The sequence below is a fragment of the Hippichthys cyanospilos genome, chromosome 2 (assembly GCF_059441005.1).
Source record: "Hippichthys cyanospilos isolate Australia breed blue-spotted pipefish chromosome 2, RoL_Hcya_1.0, whole genome shotgun sequence".
NCBI classification, from domain to species: domain Eukaryota; kingdom Metazoa; phylum Chordata; class Actinopteri; order Syngnathiformes; family Syngnathidae; genus Hippichthys; species Hippichthys cyanospilos.
Window position 1 is genome coordinate 29,869,868 of NC_142370.1, and position 17,791 is coordinate 29,887,658.

Consider the following 17,791-nt stretch of genomic DNA (forward strand, 5'->3'; position numbering starts at 1 on the left):
ATGACCTGCATAGGTTGCGCTATTTGGCAGAAATTGCACTGGCGGACGTATTCAAACTGACGGATGATTGAAATGTTTTCATTGACTGTAAATTTGATCGTGGTTAATGGATCCCCTGATGCAAAGTTCAATTGGTTCCAAATTTTAGTGATGACATCTCCATGTGTGTGTGTTAGCGGATCTACAGAGGAGTGGGAATTCTGGAGGAGGATATGATGTGCATGCATACTATACAGTATTGCCTTGCATCGATACATAGAGCAGATGGCAGGTAGGGGTCGAGAAAAATATGCTTCAAAAGTGAAATAAACAAGCATGGTTAAACTGGGCTTTTGTGTAATTTTGTAACTTAGCTTTGGCTCTATTATATTTAAGTTATAGTATTTTTATTGCACTAACGGTAATCTTATGTTGTTTTGCCTCCCTCTTCAGGCGTTTTTAGGTAATTGCTCTTATTTTCTGTTCGCGTCAAACTGCCTGCGCTGCAACGCGTCACAAAGATGCTGGTCCGCTCTTGGTCGGCGTCAAAGTGTCACTAAGATGCCGACATGTACAATATTTTATTTATTGTTCATTTTAGTGCTAGATTCCAATTTACGATCCCAACCCCGGAACAGATTAATTCTATGACGGGGGTCCATTATACATGTATAAAACATTCAACATTCCAATCTTCAGCCCTACCAAAATGATCCATGTGTTGAACGAGTGTTGTTTAATGATATCAGTGCGGCGTGTTGGTGAAACTGAGAAACTGTGACCATCTCATCTCTTAGTCATGAGCTGAGGGTGGGCCGCAGTGCATACAGCTTTGTGTTGGCCCTTAACGCCTGATTACTGCCCGCGTGCCATTCCCTCCTCCGCAGCGGATTCTTCTTGGTTTTGCCTCACCCAGTGGGAGGCCCTCAAAAGCAGCACACAATCACAACATAAAAAAAAATATATATATGTGTGTTTACTGTGTGTATGCAATCTTTAGTATAAGCAATGAAACTTTCACAACATGCTGTGTTCATAGGCCATCAAAACTGTTGAAGAAAACGAGAGAGTAGGTCACTGTTTCAAATGTCTTTAATGGTTCAGTTGGTTTGGAAGATTCAGGTCAAGACATTGTCAGCCCCCCCCCCCCCAAAAAACCCCCAAACAAACAAACAAACAGACAGAACGAATCAATGTTGACATTAAAATAATATACAAAGTCCCCCTTCTATAAAACAAACAAAGTTATCACAGTAAAAATCCAACAGCAGCGTGCGCAATCTCTTCCTCTCTCTCACACAAACAAAAATAAACGCACACAAACATTCAAACACACGCAGCAAAATAAAGGTTGTAAAACAACCCTGATAAGCGAAATGTACAATAATGATGATTTCAGAAAAGGGGAAAAAAGATGCATAGACAAATAATAGAGAACAAAACGCAACAAAGATATTTCTTTGTTATCCCATCTGTTGGCTGTTTAAGTTGATTGCTGAGGACATAAAAAAAAAAAAAAAAACGCACAATGGCCAAGGTGTGACGAGGCGAAACCTCCTCACCAGACGTGCTTGACTTTCAAAGGTTACAATGACATCATTAAGTTATACAAAGTGTACTCAAAACATTAAATACTGAGTGTGTGACTAGAAAAGCACCCTGCTTGGTGAAGATCAATAGGTTGAGTCGATTAAGACATTTTTTTCTGTGTATCAAAACCTTTTTTTTTGTCTGGCCAATATCCCATTTGATAGTAGTGCAAGAGAAACAATACGACCACAAATAGCACACACAATTCTGTGTTTTGGTTCCTTGAAGTTAAAAAAAAAAAAAAAAACAATAGTTTTGATCACTGCAACGATGCGGAGGAACAGCAATCGGTTCAGTAAACAATAAATTACATGTCTTGTTTTGTCAACAAATGTCTCAATGTGTTAATCCCAAAAAAAAGCACACATTTCCATTTTTTCCGAGTAACTGTAGAAAATAAACCTTTTTTTTTCCGTGTCACAATGACCCCCCAAAAAACGTTTGCTCGTGTACCGTATTTTCCGCACCATAAGGCGCAAATAAAAACCTTTAATTTTCTCAAACATCAAACGTGCACCCTACAATCCAATTTACTTTGTGTGTGCACTGAGTGCCAAAATCAGTATGAAAATTCATGTTAACCGAATTTGGTAACGGTCGGACAATTTCCCGCCGACACACAAAAACATAAGCGAAGGAACACACCCGCTAGCAGGGATGCGCCAAACCGAAACATTGCGTAATATGCGCAATGACGTACGCTGGCAGCGATAAACCGATAAACTAGAGAACATTACGTATTACATATAGTACTTATGCTGGCAGCGATAAAACCACAGAGAAAACTACGTGTTACGTACATCAGGCGTATTATGTAATACGTACAGTATGTATGCTGACAGCTATATCTATATCTACGCTGGGAGTGATAAAACTGTAATGGTATATTACATATTATATACAGTACGCTGGAAGCGATAAACCATTTAGGGAACATTACGTACGTTCACCTTCATATATTTGAGCATGCGCCTTTTAATACGGTGGCCACTATATATGGGTTGAGTATGGAAATGGACCTCATAATCAGGAATGCGCTTCATGGCGCGGAAAATACGGTAATGTTGTTGTTGTTCACACTTATTGGAAAATAAAGCGGCACAAGCGCAAATTTGGGATCCGTTCAAAAATGACCCTCCCGTAATTGACAACGGGTGATGGATGGCGGGCAGGCTGTGAATGAACATGAACACAAATACACACAGACATTCGCTAGCTGCTAGCTTTAGCATCATGTGTGAACTCAACACAGACAATGAAGATCGTGTATACCCGCACATGGCTAATTATGTGAAAACATAATTGTTGAAGAGTGAGCTTTGCCCAAACGATTTGTGGGGGGCTTTCATTTTTAAAAGCGTCACCACCACGTTTCCCAAGTCGATTTTGCAAGAAAACTTGTCCGAGTTCATTTTAAAACACATGTGCGTTAAGAAAATTCGTTTGAGTTGTTTCGGGCGCCGATTCGCATGTTGAGGAATAGAGGCTTCTGATTGGTCGAAATGCACTCAAGCAATGATAAATGTATTTACATGTTCGGGATTTTTTTTTTTTTAATCTTTAAAAGTCCATAACGTGAGGGCATATATCTTTATGACCTCAGAGGTAGCAATCGACAAAACCTGATTCGCCTCCATGGTGTTGTGTGATAAAACCGATGTTCAGCAACACCAATGTAACGCCGAATGTTCAGTTCGCCGCTGAACGCTCCATGTGACCTAAAATGGCGACTTTGTTAAAACAGCAGCTGGGGTTAACAAAACGGGCCCCGCAGATCAATCACGACTGTCGCGGCTTCTCACTTGATCCAACACGTGACCGACAAAAAAAACACACACACAAAAAAGAAAGTACATTTGATGTTCGTTCATAGAATTCCGAGCGTTTGCGCTGTCATCCGCGTTGACGGATGAGCAGGGAGTCGCCGTGGGGGCGATCCGCTCTGAGCGCGCCTCCTCTAAATTGGAAGGGAGACAGACAGAACAGGTCTGTCTGTCCCTTCCGGGGTCAAGCCTCCCACTCTGGAGCTCATGTGTGTCGCGTACATATGTGGATATGGCCGGGGTGGGCGGGGCTCAGCGTCACTGTCGTCGATCTTCCGTCTCTGACCGCGAGAACGCCATCACTACGTCTTCCGCGCCTGTCAGACAAAGAGTCAGACAGGAAATGTGTGTTTTTTTTTTTTTTTTTTTTTAAACAGTTTTGGAAGCGCAATCCTGTGAGGCGTCATTTGACCTCCTGCCGACCCGGGCTGTCAATTCGGCTGCCCTTCAAATGTCTTATTTCTGTAGTGCCTCATTTAAGGTTGTTTATCTTTTGTGTGTGATCAGAATAAAGCATTTGACTCATTTCCAAAAATATTAGCTAGCGATAGCCCTACTAAGGTATACATTTTCAGTTTCCTTCTAAGATATAGCTATTTCAATGAAATACGAAGTAATACGTACCTTAATATATTTCAAAATGAACCGATTCAATTCACTTCAACTGTAATGTACTCGTATCTTTTAATTCAGGAGTAGGGCACTCTAGTTGCTCATTTTCAATATCTCCCTCTTCCACCACACCCGATTCAACAAGCTCTATGGAAAACTGATAATGAATCAGGTGTTTTCAAGTAACTAAAGTTCCCTACCCCATTTGAATTCAAAACAAATATGTGTGCGTGCGTGTGTTTTTACACCCCAAAAATTTACGACGTGAAGCTGTAGAAACATCACATATGATCAGAGGAAACAAGAACCCCCAGAGCTTAATTTGTGAATACTTATGTAGATTTAACCATTGCCTATTCCTGCTTGGCTATTTTTTGTGGGGTCCACATTAGAGTCAATTTCATCATACACATCCTTACTTTGCTCCTGAATGTATAAATTCCTTCAAACTTGACCCAAAAGTCGGAGTGTGCAGGGCTGGATCATTTCATTTTTCCTTTTAGTGAAATTGACCAGAAAACTGTAATGAATCAAGTCCCACTTCTGGACAGAGAGTGGCTGCATGCCGTTAACAAAGGCTCGTTGATTCTTCATGTTGTCATAGCGGCACACACCTGCTGAGAAACCTTTGAACAACTTGGCAAACTCGAATTAAACCTCCCACATTCTTGAAAAACAGCTATGATGCTATTTGGTAAATTTACGATTACATGTTAGAAATCTTGAAAAACGCGTGAATCTTATGTAGAAAATTCTACAAGTGATAAAGTAATCTGTTTAATAATCATTTGAAAGTGGCCTTATATGATGTGCAGAAATGGATCGACAGCAAACTGAAAATGATCCACTTGAATGAAAATACATTAACATACAATATGTGCCCTAAAGGGTTCACTGAGGATCCAACATAAACTCCAATTGTAAAGCCATTTCTTGTTCGACTCCTGTTTTGTTGCAAGTGTTGCTGAAATCAATGCTGACATAAATACCACCAACACCTTTGACAGCCAAAAAGGAAACAGCAGCTAATGATTACTTAAAACTTAAAAAAGCTGTTATCTCCACAGCCCTCAGCCTGTTAAGATTTAATTACCGTGCCAGATATCAAAGTAGGCCATAGACCTCGAGCTTTTTTTTTCCTTTATTTGCCACAAACAGTTGAGACTCCTCAGCAGACTGAGAGACAATTAGCATGTTAGCGTCCAGCATTTAGTTCGAGCTTGGTAAGCTGCTTTTTTTGAAGGGGGGGTGGAGGCTTTTAATGCAAACTTTGAAGCTTCTGGTCCCATGGGATCTCACCGGCCTACCAAATGAGGTTATGGTAATGAAGCCGCCAAACAGGCGAGAGGAAACGGGACACGGCATGTTTATATTTGCAGTTAGGGAGGCAGGTGCGCGTCGGGAGAATGAACAATTGCGCAACGCTTCACATTGGCATTCCGGCTGACTTCTACACAACAAAATGTTTGACACGGCTTAACTTTAGCAGAATGACTAAAGGAAAGATGGGAACCGGGGGGAGGACGGGGCAGGTTGCATCTGTTTCACTTTATGAGTCATGATTCGGACTCCTATCCGCCACAAGCAAACATACCCCGTACACACCCTTCAACACGCATTAAAGGGCAGCACAAAGAAGCTGTGGCTTAGGCACGGGGAAGGCCGGGCCTGGAAAAGCCGTTGCCAGGCGACAGATAATGGCCAGAATGCTGCAGGCAAATGCTTTTAATGTGTTTCAATGCAGCTCAATGTCCAGCAGTAGCTGGGAGCCAAACCACCCCATGACATCCACAACATCCACAAAAACAAACAACAGGCCTGTAATCCTATTTGCAATGTCATAAACACTTTAAGTAGTCTTGTAGCTGGTTGAAAAAAAATCAGTCAGTGCAGGAATATACAAATTTTGCACCTTTTTTTATTGCTTGAATTTATTAGGGTTTTAATAGAGAAGTGGATTTTTTGCATGTGGATGAATTTGAAATGTCACTGAATGTTTACTTAGTAGGAGTGTTCTAGGTCACAATCTGTGCTCCCAGCACACTGTGGGTAAGCTTAACATGTTGACAACAAAAAGCAGATAAGATGCACATTTGGATAATGAATCACAGCTTACTTGATGAATGAGTGCAATTTTTAAGGAGGCCTCGCACATTAATAAAATAGTTTGATATATAAGTACAAAGCTCCAAATATTTTGGATAATATTAGCAAGCGTTGCCTTATTAACATATCAATGAAACAATGTATACAGCCATACGATGGTCATATAACATTAGGGCTGGGCGACAATGCTCAAAAATAAAATCTTGATTTTTTTTTTTCCCCACACCACCATTCATCTGAAAAGGTTTGGAAAATTGTTTTTAAATGGTATTCAAAATAGTCAGACAACATTAATATATACTGATTTAAAATCAGTTTGAACTTAAACTTAATTTCATAACTTGTGAAAAAAAAAAAGATTCATAGCTTGAGCATAACTTGCTTAAATGGTACAATTACTGTAAGTAGTAATAACTATATTATGAAACTATTGTGCAAAACCTTAATTTCATGATTTATCTAATTTTTTAAATGATTGAGTTTGAAAAACGCTAATTAATTAGAACATTTAGATTTATTGCTCAAAACATTGCAAATTTTGTTCAGAATCATTTCCACATAAATTTGACATTTTTTTGTACATATAAGTGGCGGTTTTCCTTTATGAAGAAACTACGATAAATCGAAATAAAACATGTTTGAGTTTTATTATATTTTCATGTGTATACATACATTTGGGGGACAATTGCTCAAGATTTTAAATGCTTCTTTGGGCAACATACGAGATTTATTGAGGCACCCTGGATAGGTGTGACGCATTTTTGCAGTCAAACATCAAATATTTTCTTGGCTTGATTTTGATGGGAAATCCAGCCATACACAACAGGTTTGCATTTTCAGACACTGCAAAGCAAAACTAAGACATTCATCAAGCGACTTGTACAATTTGTGCAAGACGAAATGCAACTGACAGCTGAGAATTAAAATCTCACACTCGGGCTGTGTAATTAACGTGCTAGCCTCTCATTGCAATCTACTGCTGCAGTGTGTCGCAACAACACCGAAAACCCACAGGGGATCCTACATTTCCTGGGACAAGTGAGGTTGCTATGGCAACTCCTTTTCGTATCTGCGCTTTTGTTGACGCGTCCTTCTGTTTCTGGGGGGGAAGAACTTCCCATTGTTAAACAAGAAGCGGTAGCGATCCCATTGGTCCGGCTTACTGTGACGGCGACTAACGTAGTTAGCGTAGTTTTATGAAATGCCGTTCTTGAAACAAACCAACGACTAAGGCTACAGGACGTTCACACTGCAAGGCTTTCTGGTCAATTCTGATTTTCGGCTCGGTGGGAGAGTGGTCGTCTCCCAGCCGAAAGGCCGTGGGTTCGATCCTTCGACCATCAAGACCGTGTCTAAGTGCCTGAGCAAGACACTGAACCCCCAGTTGCTCCTGATGCTGCGTCATCAGTAGTTAAATGACTAGTTAGTGTAAAGCGCTTTGAGTACCTGAGGTAGAAAAGTGAAGTCCATTTACCAGTGTGAACATAGCCTAAAATCTCTGTTATTTTTATTTTTTATTTAGATAACATTACCGCAGGATATAGTACACATTTTTTCCCCATGTTTTTAATTAGGATCTGGCAGGAATCTGTTCAAATCACAAACCTTAGAATTTCAACAGCAGATGAAAAAAAGTAAGTATGCATTTTCCATATACGACAGAAAAGCTGCCTCCCTCAATCTGATTAAAATTGCAAAACATCCCATGTTTGCATGTATGGTAATGAGCCAATTAAAAATAGGTCTAATGCAAATGTGGTGACAGGGAGACTTCCCGAGATATTATATCTTTAGCGCTATTCGTCCGCATTGGTTCTTCCACTTTTTTAGGGGGAAGAAACCACAGCTTTTGTTTAAGCAGCAGTGCACTTCTGGACACGAAACATGACAAAATGTGTTTTTGAGAGAAAAAAAAAAAAAATCTCCCAAATGAGAATGCACTCCCCTGACTCATCCAAAATGGAGTGCAGCAGGACCTAACATCTTGCAGGCATGCCGTCACCTAATCGATTATGCTGTGGCTGACACATGACACGATTGAGATGAGAACCTCCAGAGATGCTGCTATCAAAAAGGACCACGTGACCTCTGCTTCAGTACATTTACCCCCCATTAGCATATTGCTGTGTAATGTTGAAGAACTGCTGTTTAAAAGAGGAAACCAAAAATGAAACCTTGGCATGCTAAGATGAAGGAGTCATACACCCCAGAGCCAACCAGATAGAGACTGTTTAATTATTAATTGCAACTCTTATCATACCAATTTAACATGTGTGACACGTGGGTTTATTGGAGATAATCCATCCAACACAAGGAAAAAGAAAGAGAGGAAAAAAAGGTATCATGTTACACATTCTGCTGCAGTTTTTATCATGTTGACAAACTGTCTATTTTTGTCATTACGAAATAAGATTAAATAAGATCTTACAACCATGTTGTGTAAATAAACCCTTTGAGTACTACGGCACACTTAAAGAACTCATCATATTACTGTACAATGAAACGCAATAAACTTCAACTTTCTTTCATTATTTCCCAAAACTCGATTATGCAGCTATTCATTATTTTAAACTGTCTTCATTTTATCACAAAGCAATAACAATTTGAGATGGGTCACTTCTGGATTTAAGAAGTTATAGTTGAATAAATAGTATTGTGTATATGTTTGCAAAATAACTAAATATAAATGAGATCAAACTGTGGAATTTATGTTAATGAACCTGTTCAAATCACCTTGATGGTTATAACGGATGTCCTTGAGCGCTGGACTGAACATGTGCAAGTGATTAACTGCACTGCAGTTAGTTCCACAAGGCCTAATCATGGCACTTTGGATAAAATGAACACCACTAATTATTTATTAGCACACAGTGGGAGGGGGCCAGCAGTCTGCCAACGGACACTAAATGCGTCTCTTTCTGTAATGCATAATGCATACACCACACACCTTTTGCCAGCTGTGTTGGTAGAAGCACTGGGCTTCTCCTTACTTGTACTGATACTGTGTTGCTATATATCACTACTATCCCAAGAGGGGGGAGGGTGCATAACATACTTTATAATGAGTGTAAAATATAATATGATACAGAAAGGAGTTAAATATTGCAGGCCATTAAGGGCTTTTTTTGTAGTCATAGTCTTCCCATTTAACGTCAAGACAGTGCCCTCTCGTGGCAGTCTAATAAGAAAAAGCGTAGTTAGAGGTAAAATGTGATCAAAGGCGTCATCTGGTGGCGAAAATTTATCACAGCAACCACACCTCACGCTTATAATTTTTACAATTTGGCTGTTCACTTGTTCACAGTGCTACCTGGGATCTGTGTGAAAAGCAGTTGCTAAAAATAAAAAAGCCAGCGTAGCACATAGGATGATTCACTCTCTTGCAGTGAGTTTTGTTTGCTTGTGTGAGTAATCCTCGAGTGCTGTGGGACACTGAGTGGGCTTGAGTCAGGGAACCTGTGAGATCTGCTGGGGTTGCACACACCCAAAAAAATGTGTGTAGGGATTTCTTACAGTTTCGTGACAGTTACAAAGGTGCACTGTGACGTGTGAATACCCTAACCAGGATGCTCTACTGTGTGTGCGTGTAATTTTTGCTACATTTACATTTTGTCCTAGTGGGGTCCTTTTGTTGCGGCCCACTAGTCCAGATCTTTTGAAGGCCAAGATATACTTTTAGAGTTCAGGTTTGAATTGGATTCCGGTTGAGGTTGGTTTAAGGATTAGTGGCTGTAAAATACATTATGTCAATGGGATGAATTTGTGTGTTTCTCTGTGTGTCCGCCTTACCCTGATCGATGCTATGCTGCGGTAGCTGGCTCATCTGACTGTGGACCACACCTGCATAACTCCGGAGAAAAGCCTCTTCACTTGGCGTAAGCTGGACATAATGTAAAAAAATATGTATAATGCATAATGAATGTATTTCTGCTTTTACCAAGACACAGTACATTTTTTTGCAACTGCACTTGGCATTACACACTTCCCCCCATCATGTAGATGAATAGGGTAACCAAGATATTCCGATGCAAATTTGAACCAATTGCAGATGCAAGCTGAGGTACTCGATACCAGCTGGACAAGATGATTGTGTGTTCTACGTACATTTGATCCCATTTTTTTAAGCATGAGCAGGACCCGCACTTTCTGCTGGATGTACATGTCTTCAGGAGACTTTCCCGGGGCCTCCTCGCGGTTCATCCCCCCTGCTCCTGTGGCTCTGGATACAAACAACACAACAGGGCCGCTTTACATGAAGAAAAACAACAAAAAACAAAACATAGTAAAGTCTTTAAATAAAGACCGATATGCACAAGGGAAAAGAATCAAAACACAACTTATTGAAGGGACTAACTCCTTTGATCCCAATGACCCTCAACTCACAACAGCCAACTACACTCTTATTAACTGACACCCTAGTCAGTCAGCAGGCCAGGCGCCTCACACACTCGGTCAATAATATTAGTATGGAACGTGAAGACGACGAAGTTTTAATTCAAAATATTTTCATATTTATTTACCCAATCAGTCGAATAATTGGTAGAATAGTTGAGTCTAAAAATACATTAAATTCTACAGCCCTGCTGGTGACAGTTGATCAGAGCTCTGCTCGCATTGAGTTCATTATTCAGAAATGCAAAAGGAGAGCGCAGGGAAAATGATCTAGGTGCATTGTTGTATATTCTCATAAAGTGATGATGATGATCTCACATCAGAATCTCACATCCCCCGCCATCACACCCCACCTTAGGCAGGAATAAATTGTTAGAAGCTCATCAGTAGTCCCAGCTACACAGTCGGCAAGACCTCATTAATATTTAATGTACGTTTTCTCACAGATCTCATCCCTGGCTGCTCCTTCCATCGCTTCTCAGTCTAACTAATGACCTATTTTTGCTGTCAGTCTGCAGAGATGCAAAATATAGGCAGAGAGGGAGCAAGTGGGGAGAATTGTCAGAGGGCGATAAAAGAAACCAGAGGAAGCACGCACGCACACACTGGTGTTGCATTAGATCCTAGCTATCATGCAGTATGTGATGCAGCTTCATATACAACCAGCTTTTGCAAACTGAAAAAGTGCAAACTCTGCTTTATACAAAAGAGGCACGAATCTAAATGAAACAATGAAGGATAAACCTTGGAGAAAAGAAAATCAGTATGCAAGAAAGGATTTGTTCCTTACTTAAGATTTGTCTTAAAGAGCCACTGATCGCTCCGGCAATTTAATTCCGGCTCTACAGTATATAAAAGAGCCACTAATACATTTTGACAGGCCTTTTGATGCAGGGCTATAGTTAATTGAGGAGTTGGCTCAAATAGGGATGTGGGTACATGGATGGAGCTGCTGTTTCGGTTGTCATCGTGAGTGAGTGGATAGACGGATCTGATCCCGTGCTCAATCGAGCAACCTTAGGTGAAAGCGGAATATTGTGAGAGCAATTAAATTGGTCGCTTGCACGTTTCAGCTGAGGATGAAAGTAGGTGGTCTAGAACTATTTATACAGCCCGTAAAATAGATGGCAACATTTTATTTACAATAGGTCCCGGGCAGTTTCACTTGTCTAACCGCGGTATTTTGATTCATATTGCTTTTGTGGATTATGATCTAAGCAACATGATTCATCTGTTTTTAGCATACAAGGAAGCAACCATTTTGTGCCAAAATTTTTTTGTCCTGACATTTGATCTACATACTTCTTAACATTTTAGCAAAATTATAACATACATCACCACTGTGTCATGGAGCTAGTGGATGATCGATGTCTAATAGCCTAAAGGTACTGCCAAAGTCTACCCTCTACCGAAAAAAGGAGCAATTATACAACAAAAACTCATTAATATTCATATCTATTTTGAGACTCGAAAACATTTTTACAGCTGTCTGGCGGAAAAAGGCGTTTAACATTTCTCATTCATTTTCCGTATAAAATAGGCCGTGTGCTTTCATGAGAGAGACATTTGGATCTGCTTGATGTCAGCGCTTGATGTTTGAAAATGTGGACATATTTAGTGTCCTCACCATGCTCAGGCTGCACGCTGGCTCGAAGGGTATAATTTGTATTATTTTATCTTGCCCCACTGTCAATATAATTGCATGTAATGAAAGGAACAAAAGAGCTGAAAATCCTTAGATGATATTGCTTGTCACTGAAAGCAAGCCACCAGATCTTTTCTTTGGTTTCGTGACTATTAAAATCTGGTTCAATGACTGTCACATGATTTCTCCTCTGCGTTGGACATTTTACAACATTTCAAGGACAACAACAAAGATGCTGTCAAGCCCCTTTGTGTGGGTCTGATGTTAGGTGGGCTGGATATACCCGAATCCCTTGAGGGATGTTCAACTGGGATTAGACACATGCAGCCAATTCCAGATGGAATCAAAGGCGTTCTTTAATGCTGAGCTTGGTCTAACCCCTTGCCCCCCCATCAACATTCCCAAAATCCTTCCGCCCTCCTTCACGCTATGCTATCTAGTTGTGATGTTGGTGCTGAGGCCCTGTGGGCATCACAGCCCACCTCCCCCCAAAAAAAACATTGACATTTATCCTGACAAACGATTTTAATAAAGCACAAAGTTGCCATCAGGATATGCACGCATTACAAGCTGCAATTTCCATTCACAACAATATTATCAACATTGCTGTGTGAATAAATGCTACTGTGCTTTTATCATTCTTCCAAGATGGAAAAGTGGCAAAATAAAGGATAGTTGGCTTTACAACTGGAGAAACGGTTCCTGCAAATGAGATGAGCCTCATTTTAGTACCTATTTGCTGAATGTCAGAGACATCAACACTGTAGTGCAACATTTTTGAAAGACGCTTGATAAACTCTTTAAATAACACACTCATCTCGTCATTCATGACATACTATTTAAGACCGGAGAGCAAAGATGAGAAATTCCGAGAGGACATTAGGAACAAATTATACTGATTTAGCTGAGTCTGCTTTCAGGGATTACATGCAATGTGATAGGTCCTCCTATTTGCAGAGGGTCATGAAGGGCAGAAAGTGGTGGTGACGCATGGCCCTGTCCACTTGTGCTGTTTGCTACTTGGTAGAATCTACAACTCACATGCACAACATTGGACTGTTTTCACAAATCAAACTCTTCTAGAAAGCAGACGCACCAGAAATGAGCCAAGAATTAGTCTCCTCCCAAATGTTAAGTAAGCAAAATATAGTTGAGATGTACAGACAGAAAATGACTATGCTGAACTCCGGCTGATCTGGAGAAAACCAGAGTGAGACAAATAACTTGAATTCACAAGTGAGGCGCTCCAGTAACCTCTGCGAATGTGCGGGGAAATACAAGTAGGCTGCAAGCATGGCTGCAGCGAGTGCCAACTGAGCTGCCAACAGCCTGGCTCGGTTCTGGAGAGCAGCTATGTGACCACAAGGATGAAGCATACTGGAATATCCAAGTAACGGACAGTAATTCCTTTTAACTGTGCTACCAACTGCACTGCACAAAAATGCAAGTCTGTTAACAGTGACTAACCTACAAGTGTGTCAGGAACTATGCATTCTCAAATTAGCTACCCTAATAGCATAATTGTAATAGTCATGTTTAACCAACTGTCACAATCTCAATAAGTTCCAAAAAAAAAAAAAAAAAGCTTTTTTTTCTTTTATGTCTGTGTCTGGAGTGTCAATCACCCAGGTTATAGTTATCAGAAAACGTAGAATTGAAGTAAATTGAAGAAGAAGAAAGTATGCTCAGTTACTGACGTACAAGTAATCGTTTTATATTCATGGCCTAAAGGTATTCAAACACGTTAAATTGCACACATACCACAAATAGCGGTAAACTTTGGGCCAATGCTGTGCTCTAGATACTGTTACAAACTGGGCCGCGACAATATATTACAAAACTCAGATAATTTGATTTTGTTTTTCCACCGAGACTAGTGTTACTGCAGTGCACACTAAACTGGCGTGATATAACAGTGAAAATTGATGAAAAAGCCCCTAAAAGACAAAAACTAACAAAAGGCCGCTTAAGAGGGATGACAAAGTGGAATGGGCATCACCACTATCAAAAATACTCAACAGCTGCACCGATAGCTACAAACATATCAACTTTTTTTTTCTACCCAGCGGTGGTCATAACTGCCAAGTGACTCAATCGGCAGTGGCTGCTGAGGTAAATGAACGAGCACCAGAGGCTGAAAAAAAAAAAAACCCGCTTACTTCGACTGACTGAATGTCGACGCGCTGCCCTTGTTTGAAGCTACCTCCTCACATGGACCGTGCCGACAACAATGGCGACAGTATTGGCAAACAATGGTGATGAACTGGATTGTGCAAACGTGTTTGATAAGTAGGTCATGTCTTGTTGTCACCACTTGAAGCATAAACTCAAACAGTCTCGCACAACTGAACAGATTTGCTTCAAGCTTTCTAAGGTGACACTTAAGACTAATATGGAGTTAGTAATAATGAAGCTCCATTGGTTCATAACAGAATTCAAATGGGCTTTGCAGTTAACTAACACGGATAATTGCAAGAATTGGACTTTTGTTTGTCACCCAGTGACTAAACAAAAGCCAATTGTTTCAGTAAAGAATAATAATGGCATTAAAAACACGAATCCTTTGCACCTCTTTACAAATAAGTCCAAAGTGTTTTATTTCAGGATAGAGTATGTCATACCATAGAACATCAGTCAAAATTAATTCTGTTTGAGGTTCTCCTTATGTCCTTGCACGAGAGATGCTCAAAGGAACTGCGAAAGAAGCTACAGCTTTAAAGTTGTTCCCTGAGGGTTCAGGCTGCGAGATTTCAAAAGGTGTGCACGTCAAGGCACAGCATCAAATTATGACTTGAGAATTCTTATATGTTCTCTCTGCGATGAGAAATATATGTGTGAAAAATACCATGAACCACATGATATGTTTTGCCAGCCATGCAACCAAGCGCTGTATCTGAGCAAAATGTGCATGATGGCGACACTAACTGACCACAATCGTTCTGTTTTGGAAATAAAAATAGAGTCTGGGTCAAACTGCACTCATATGGAAACCTCTATTAAACGTGAAACTATTTTTGCATTACATTGACAACAGATGTTTTTATTAACACTTAAAACATTGTTAACTTCCACAAGTGTACAAATGACAAACAGCGCTAATAATAAAATGTTAAAACAATATATCACAAGTTAGGCAAATTAGCAATTTCTATGTATTTGTAAAACTATTTTAGTAGAAGGGGGGATCTGTCCAAAGGCTCTGAACATTAAACTTTTGTCAAAATTGCAAAGTGTTTTCAAATCATAATTTACAGAATATTTATGATCTATAGGCAATCATACTTTGACGCAAACCAATAAAGGAAATTATACCATATTTTTCGGACGAAAGCACCACCAACAAAAAGTTAACAAAATATATTTCTGTCCGCAGGTTGTAACATTTAATATTTACGCAGAAAGATGACACAATAGAAGATTTAAAAAAATTTGTTTTTAAAGCAACATCATGCCTTCATAACAGATTGAAAATTCCATGTTGGTGAGTAAAATAGCGGTTCGAACTCTAAATCAATAGTTCTCCTGTCTTCCTTTCCTGGGAGATCGCACCCTGGTAGTGCAATAAGTTGCTGGGTTCAAAGCGTAAGAAAAAAGTAGCATCTTACAGTGCTAAATTTACAGTAGTCAAGTGGTCCACTAGAGCCAGCTGTCTATTTTGACAAGTTGTGTTGTTTCACAAAAGGACATGTGCAGCATTTAAGCCAACATAACAGATCACACGAGGCTACTATATGGCTCGATAATGCTGACACGGTGCAAAAAGTCAGTGCCAAGCCAAGATGGATGCTGTGAACTGATCTCACAGGCAAGCGAGGAGTAACTTTGGGCGGAGCGTGGTTTAATGTCGCTTTTTAAATCTCTGCCAGAATAACAGAATTCAGCAAGCAATTCAGTAAGGGTGACATGCAAACCAGGCTGAGGTTGACATATTGGGGCACATGAGAAAAGCCGCTCGATGCCAGGAGGGGGGTCGCAGCACTTGACCCCATCGGGCCGTCGCGCTCACCCAAAGCTCCTGAAAGGGTGCCAACTCCAATACATAAATGGTCGTCAGCAACCTCGCATGCAGAAAGCGAACACTGTGAGGCAGGGTGGCACAATGCATCCATGCAGGCATGATCCAAAAATAGAAGAGCCTAAGAGGAGTTGTGCCATTAGTGGACTCTCAAAGAAAAAACAATTGAGGTGCATTCACGGATGGGAAACATGAATACAGAAGATGAATTAAAAGAAGCGCTCTCCTTAAAAATTTTAAATTTATTTATTTATGTAATTAACAAGGCTTATTATGTATAACCAACATGTCCGATAGAAATGGCATTTGCACACATTTTTGTTTGTGCCTTTGCAAATTTCTGACACATTTCTTAATAATTATGCTAAACATGGGTCAGAATGACCCAGAGTTCCCGCATATATTACCACTATTCCTGTGGAAAAAGAAAAAAGAAATCGCAATTTTTTTTAGTGAGTAGGATAACGCACAAATAAAGCTTTTGGATAATTCAACACACTTCCAGGTCAAATTGACCCAGAGACAATACTGCTGTTTCTGATGAAATAACTTAAGACACAACTCATCGAATTTGGATTCAATGCATTCCAGATACGTTTGGAAACCTAAACAAATCCCGCTTCGAAGTGACCCAGAGAATTCATTGTTGTTGCTTGCAAACTAACATAACAGGAGGGTTAAACAACACACCATCTATTGATGCTAATCATGTATAGCGGAAGGCAAAACAATGAAGTGTTTTTCCACTACATTGCAAAATATATAAACATTTTCAATGATTGTGAGCTAGTTTTCGGCTTTAAATATGTGCCTTGGTTCAGTAAAGGCTTGGACACTTGATGGATACGAATACATGTAACTTATTTAGGTTATTATTATTTACACTGTCACAAGTTTTACTCTTATACCGAACTGACAGGGAATACAAATGGAACTCAGAAATATACCTGGAATATGTGTTTATGTTTAAAAGAGCGAAACATAATTGCAGTGATGGCTTGATGTTGCGGGACGTTCAAACTGTAGCGACGCCGCAGCTAGCAGGCAAGACTCATCTTTTTATCGCGATTTTTTAAACGTTTATTTTTTCAGAGTGGAACATAGCACGGAGAAAACGTGGACTGTGTGACTCGCGTTGTTGTTGTTTTTTTTCTATATACATATATTGAGCGGTCGCTTGACGCATTGCCAGCGTAAAGTAGCCGATGCTAAGCAGCCAAGCTAACTAGCTAGCCTCCCCGAGACAAAAGCCTTGAATGAACAAGTTCCTTTGGGTGCGAACGTCGACCAGGTGCCGCTGCTCTGTTTGATTGCTGGGAAGCCAGGAATCTTGAAAATAGCCCGAACTCGCCCCCGGTAATGTTAGCGAGTAACAAAGGCGAGCTTACCCCTCCTGGTCCAGCTTTTCTTTCTTGTGCGCTGTGTTTGAATGGAGTGCGTCGTCCTGTTCCGGGGTCACATCCCTCCTGTCCGCACACAGCCGCTCAGCTCAGCGGTCCCGCTGCCTGGTGTAACGCCTATCTTCGCCCCAAGGGGCGCTGCGCTCCGCAGCCCTGCCCACACCGCACGGGCCCCTCCGCCTGACATTAAACTATAAATATCCCTTGAACACACAGCCCAAAATACACA

At 40.4% G+C, this 17,791-nt stretch overlaps 1 protein-coding gene across 1 annotated transcript; it reads right to left on the reverse strand.

Moving 5' to 3' along the window:
• Positions 1-1,149: 1,149 nt before the first annotated feature.
• ctnnbip1 (catenin, beta interacting protein 1) lies at positions 1,150-17,681 on the reverse strand. The gene is made up of 4 exons (XM_088408702.1): positions 17,551-17,681; positions 10,215-10,329; positions 9,900-9,990; positions 1,150-3,709 (listed from the first exon to the last, which is right to left on the reverse strand). The coding sequence occupies exons 2-4, from the start codon at positions 10,308-10,310 to the stop codon at positions 3,651-3,653; spliced, it is 246 nt and encodes an 81-aa protein (XP_088264828.1). The 5' UTR covers positions 10,311-10,329; positions 17,551-17,681; the 3' UTR covers positions 1,150-3,650.
• Positions 17,682-17,791: the final 110 nt, after the last annotated feature.

Bases quoted from the DNA above. Each gene is read 5' to 3' on its own strand.
- ctnnbip1 (XM_088408702.1), bottom strand. From the start codon at position 10,310: ATGAACCGCGAGGAGGCCCCGGGAAAGTCTCCTGAAGACATGTACATC. The intron at 9,991-10,214 runs GTACGTAGAACA...CATTATGTCCAG, and splicing joins TTAAAAAAATGGGATCAAAT to CTTACGCCAAGTGAAGAGGC. The intron at 3,710-9,899 runs GTAAGGCGGACA...TTTGTCTGACAG, and splicing joins GCAGCATAGCATCGATCAGG to GCGCGGAAGACGTAGTGATG.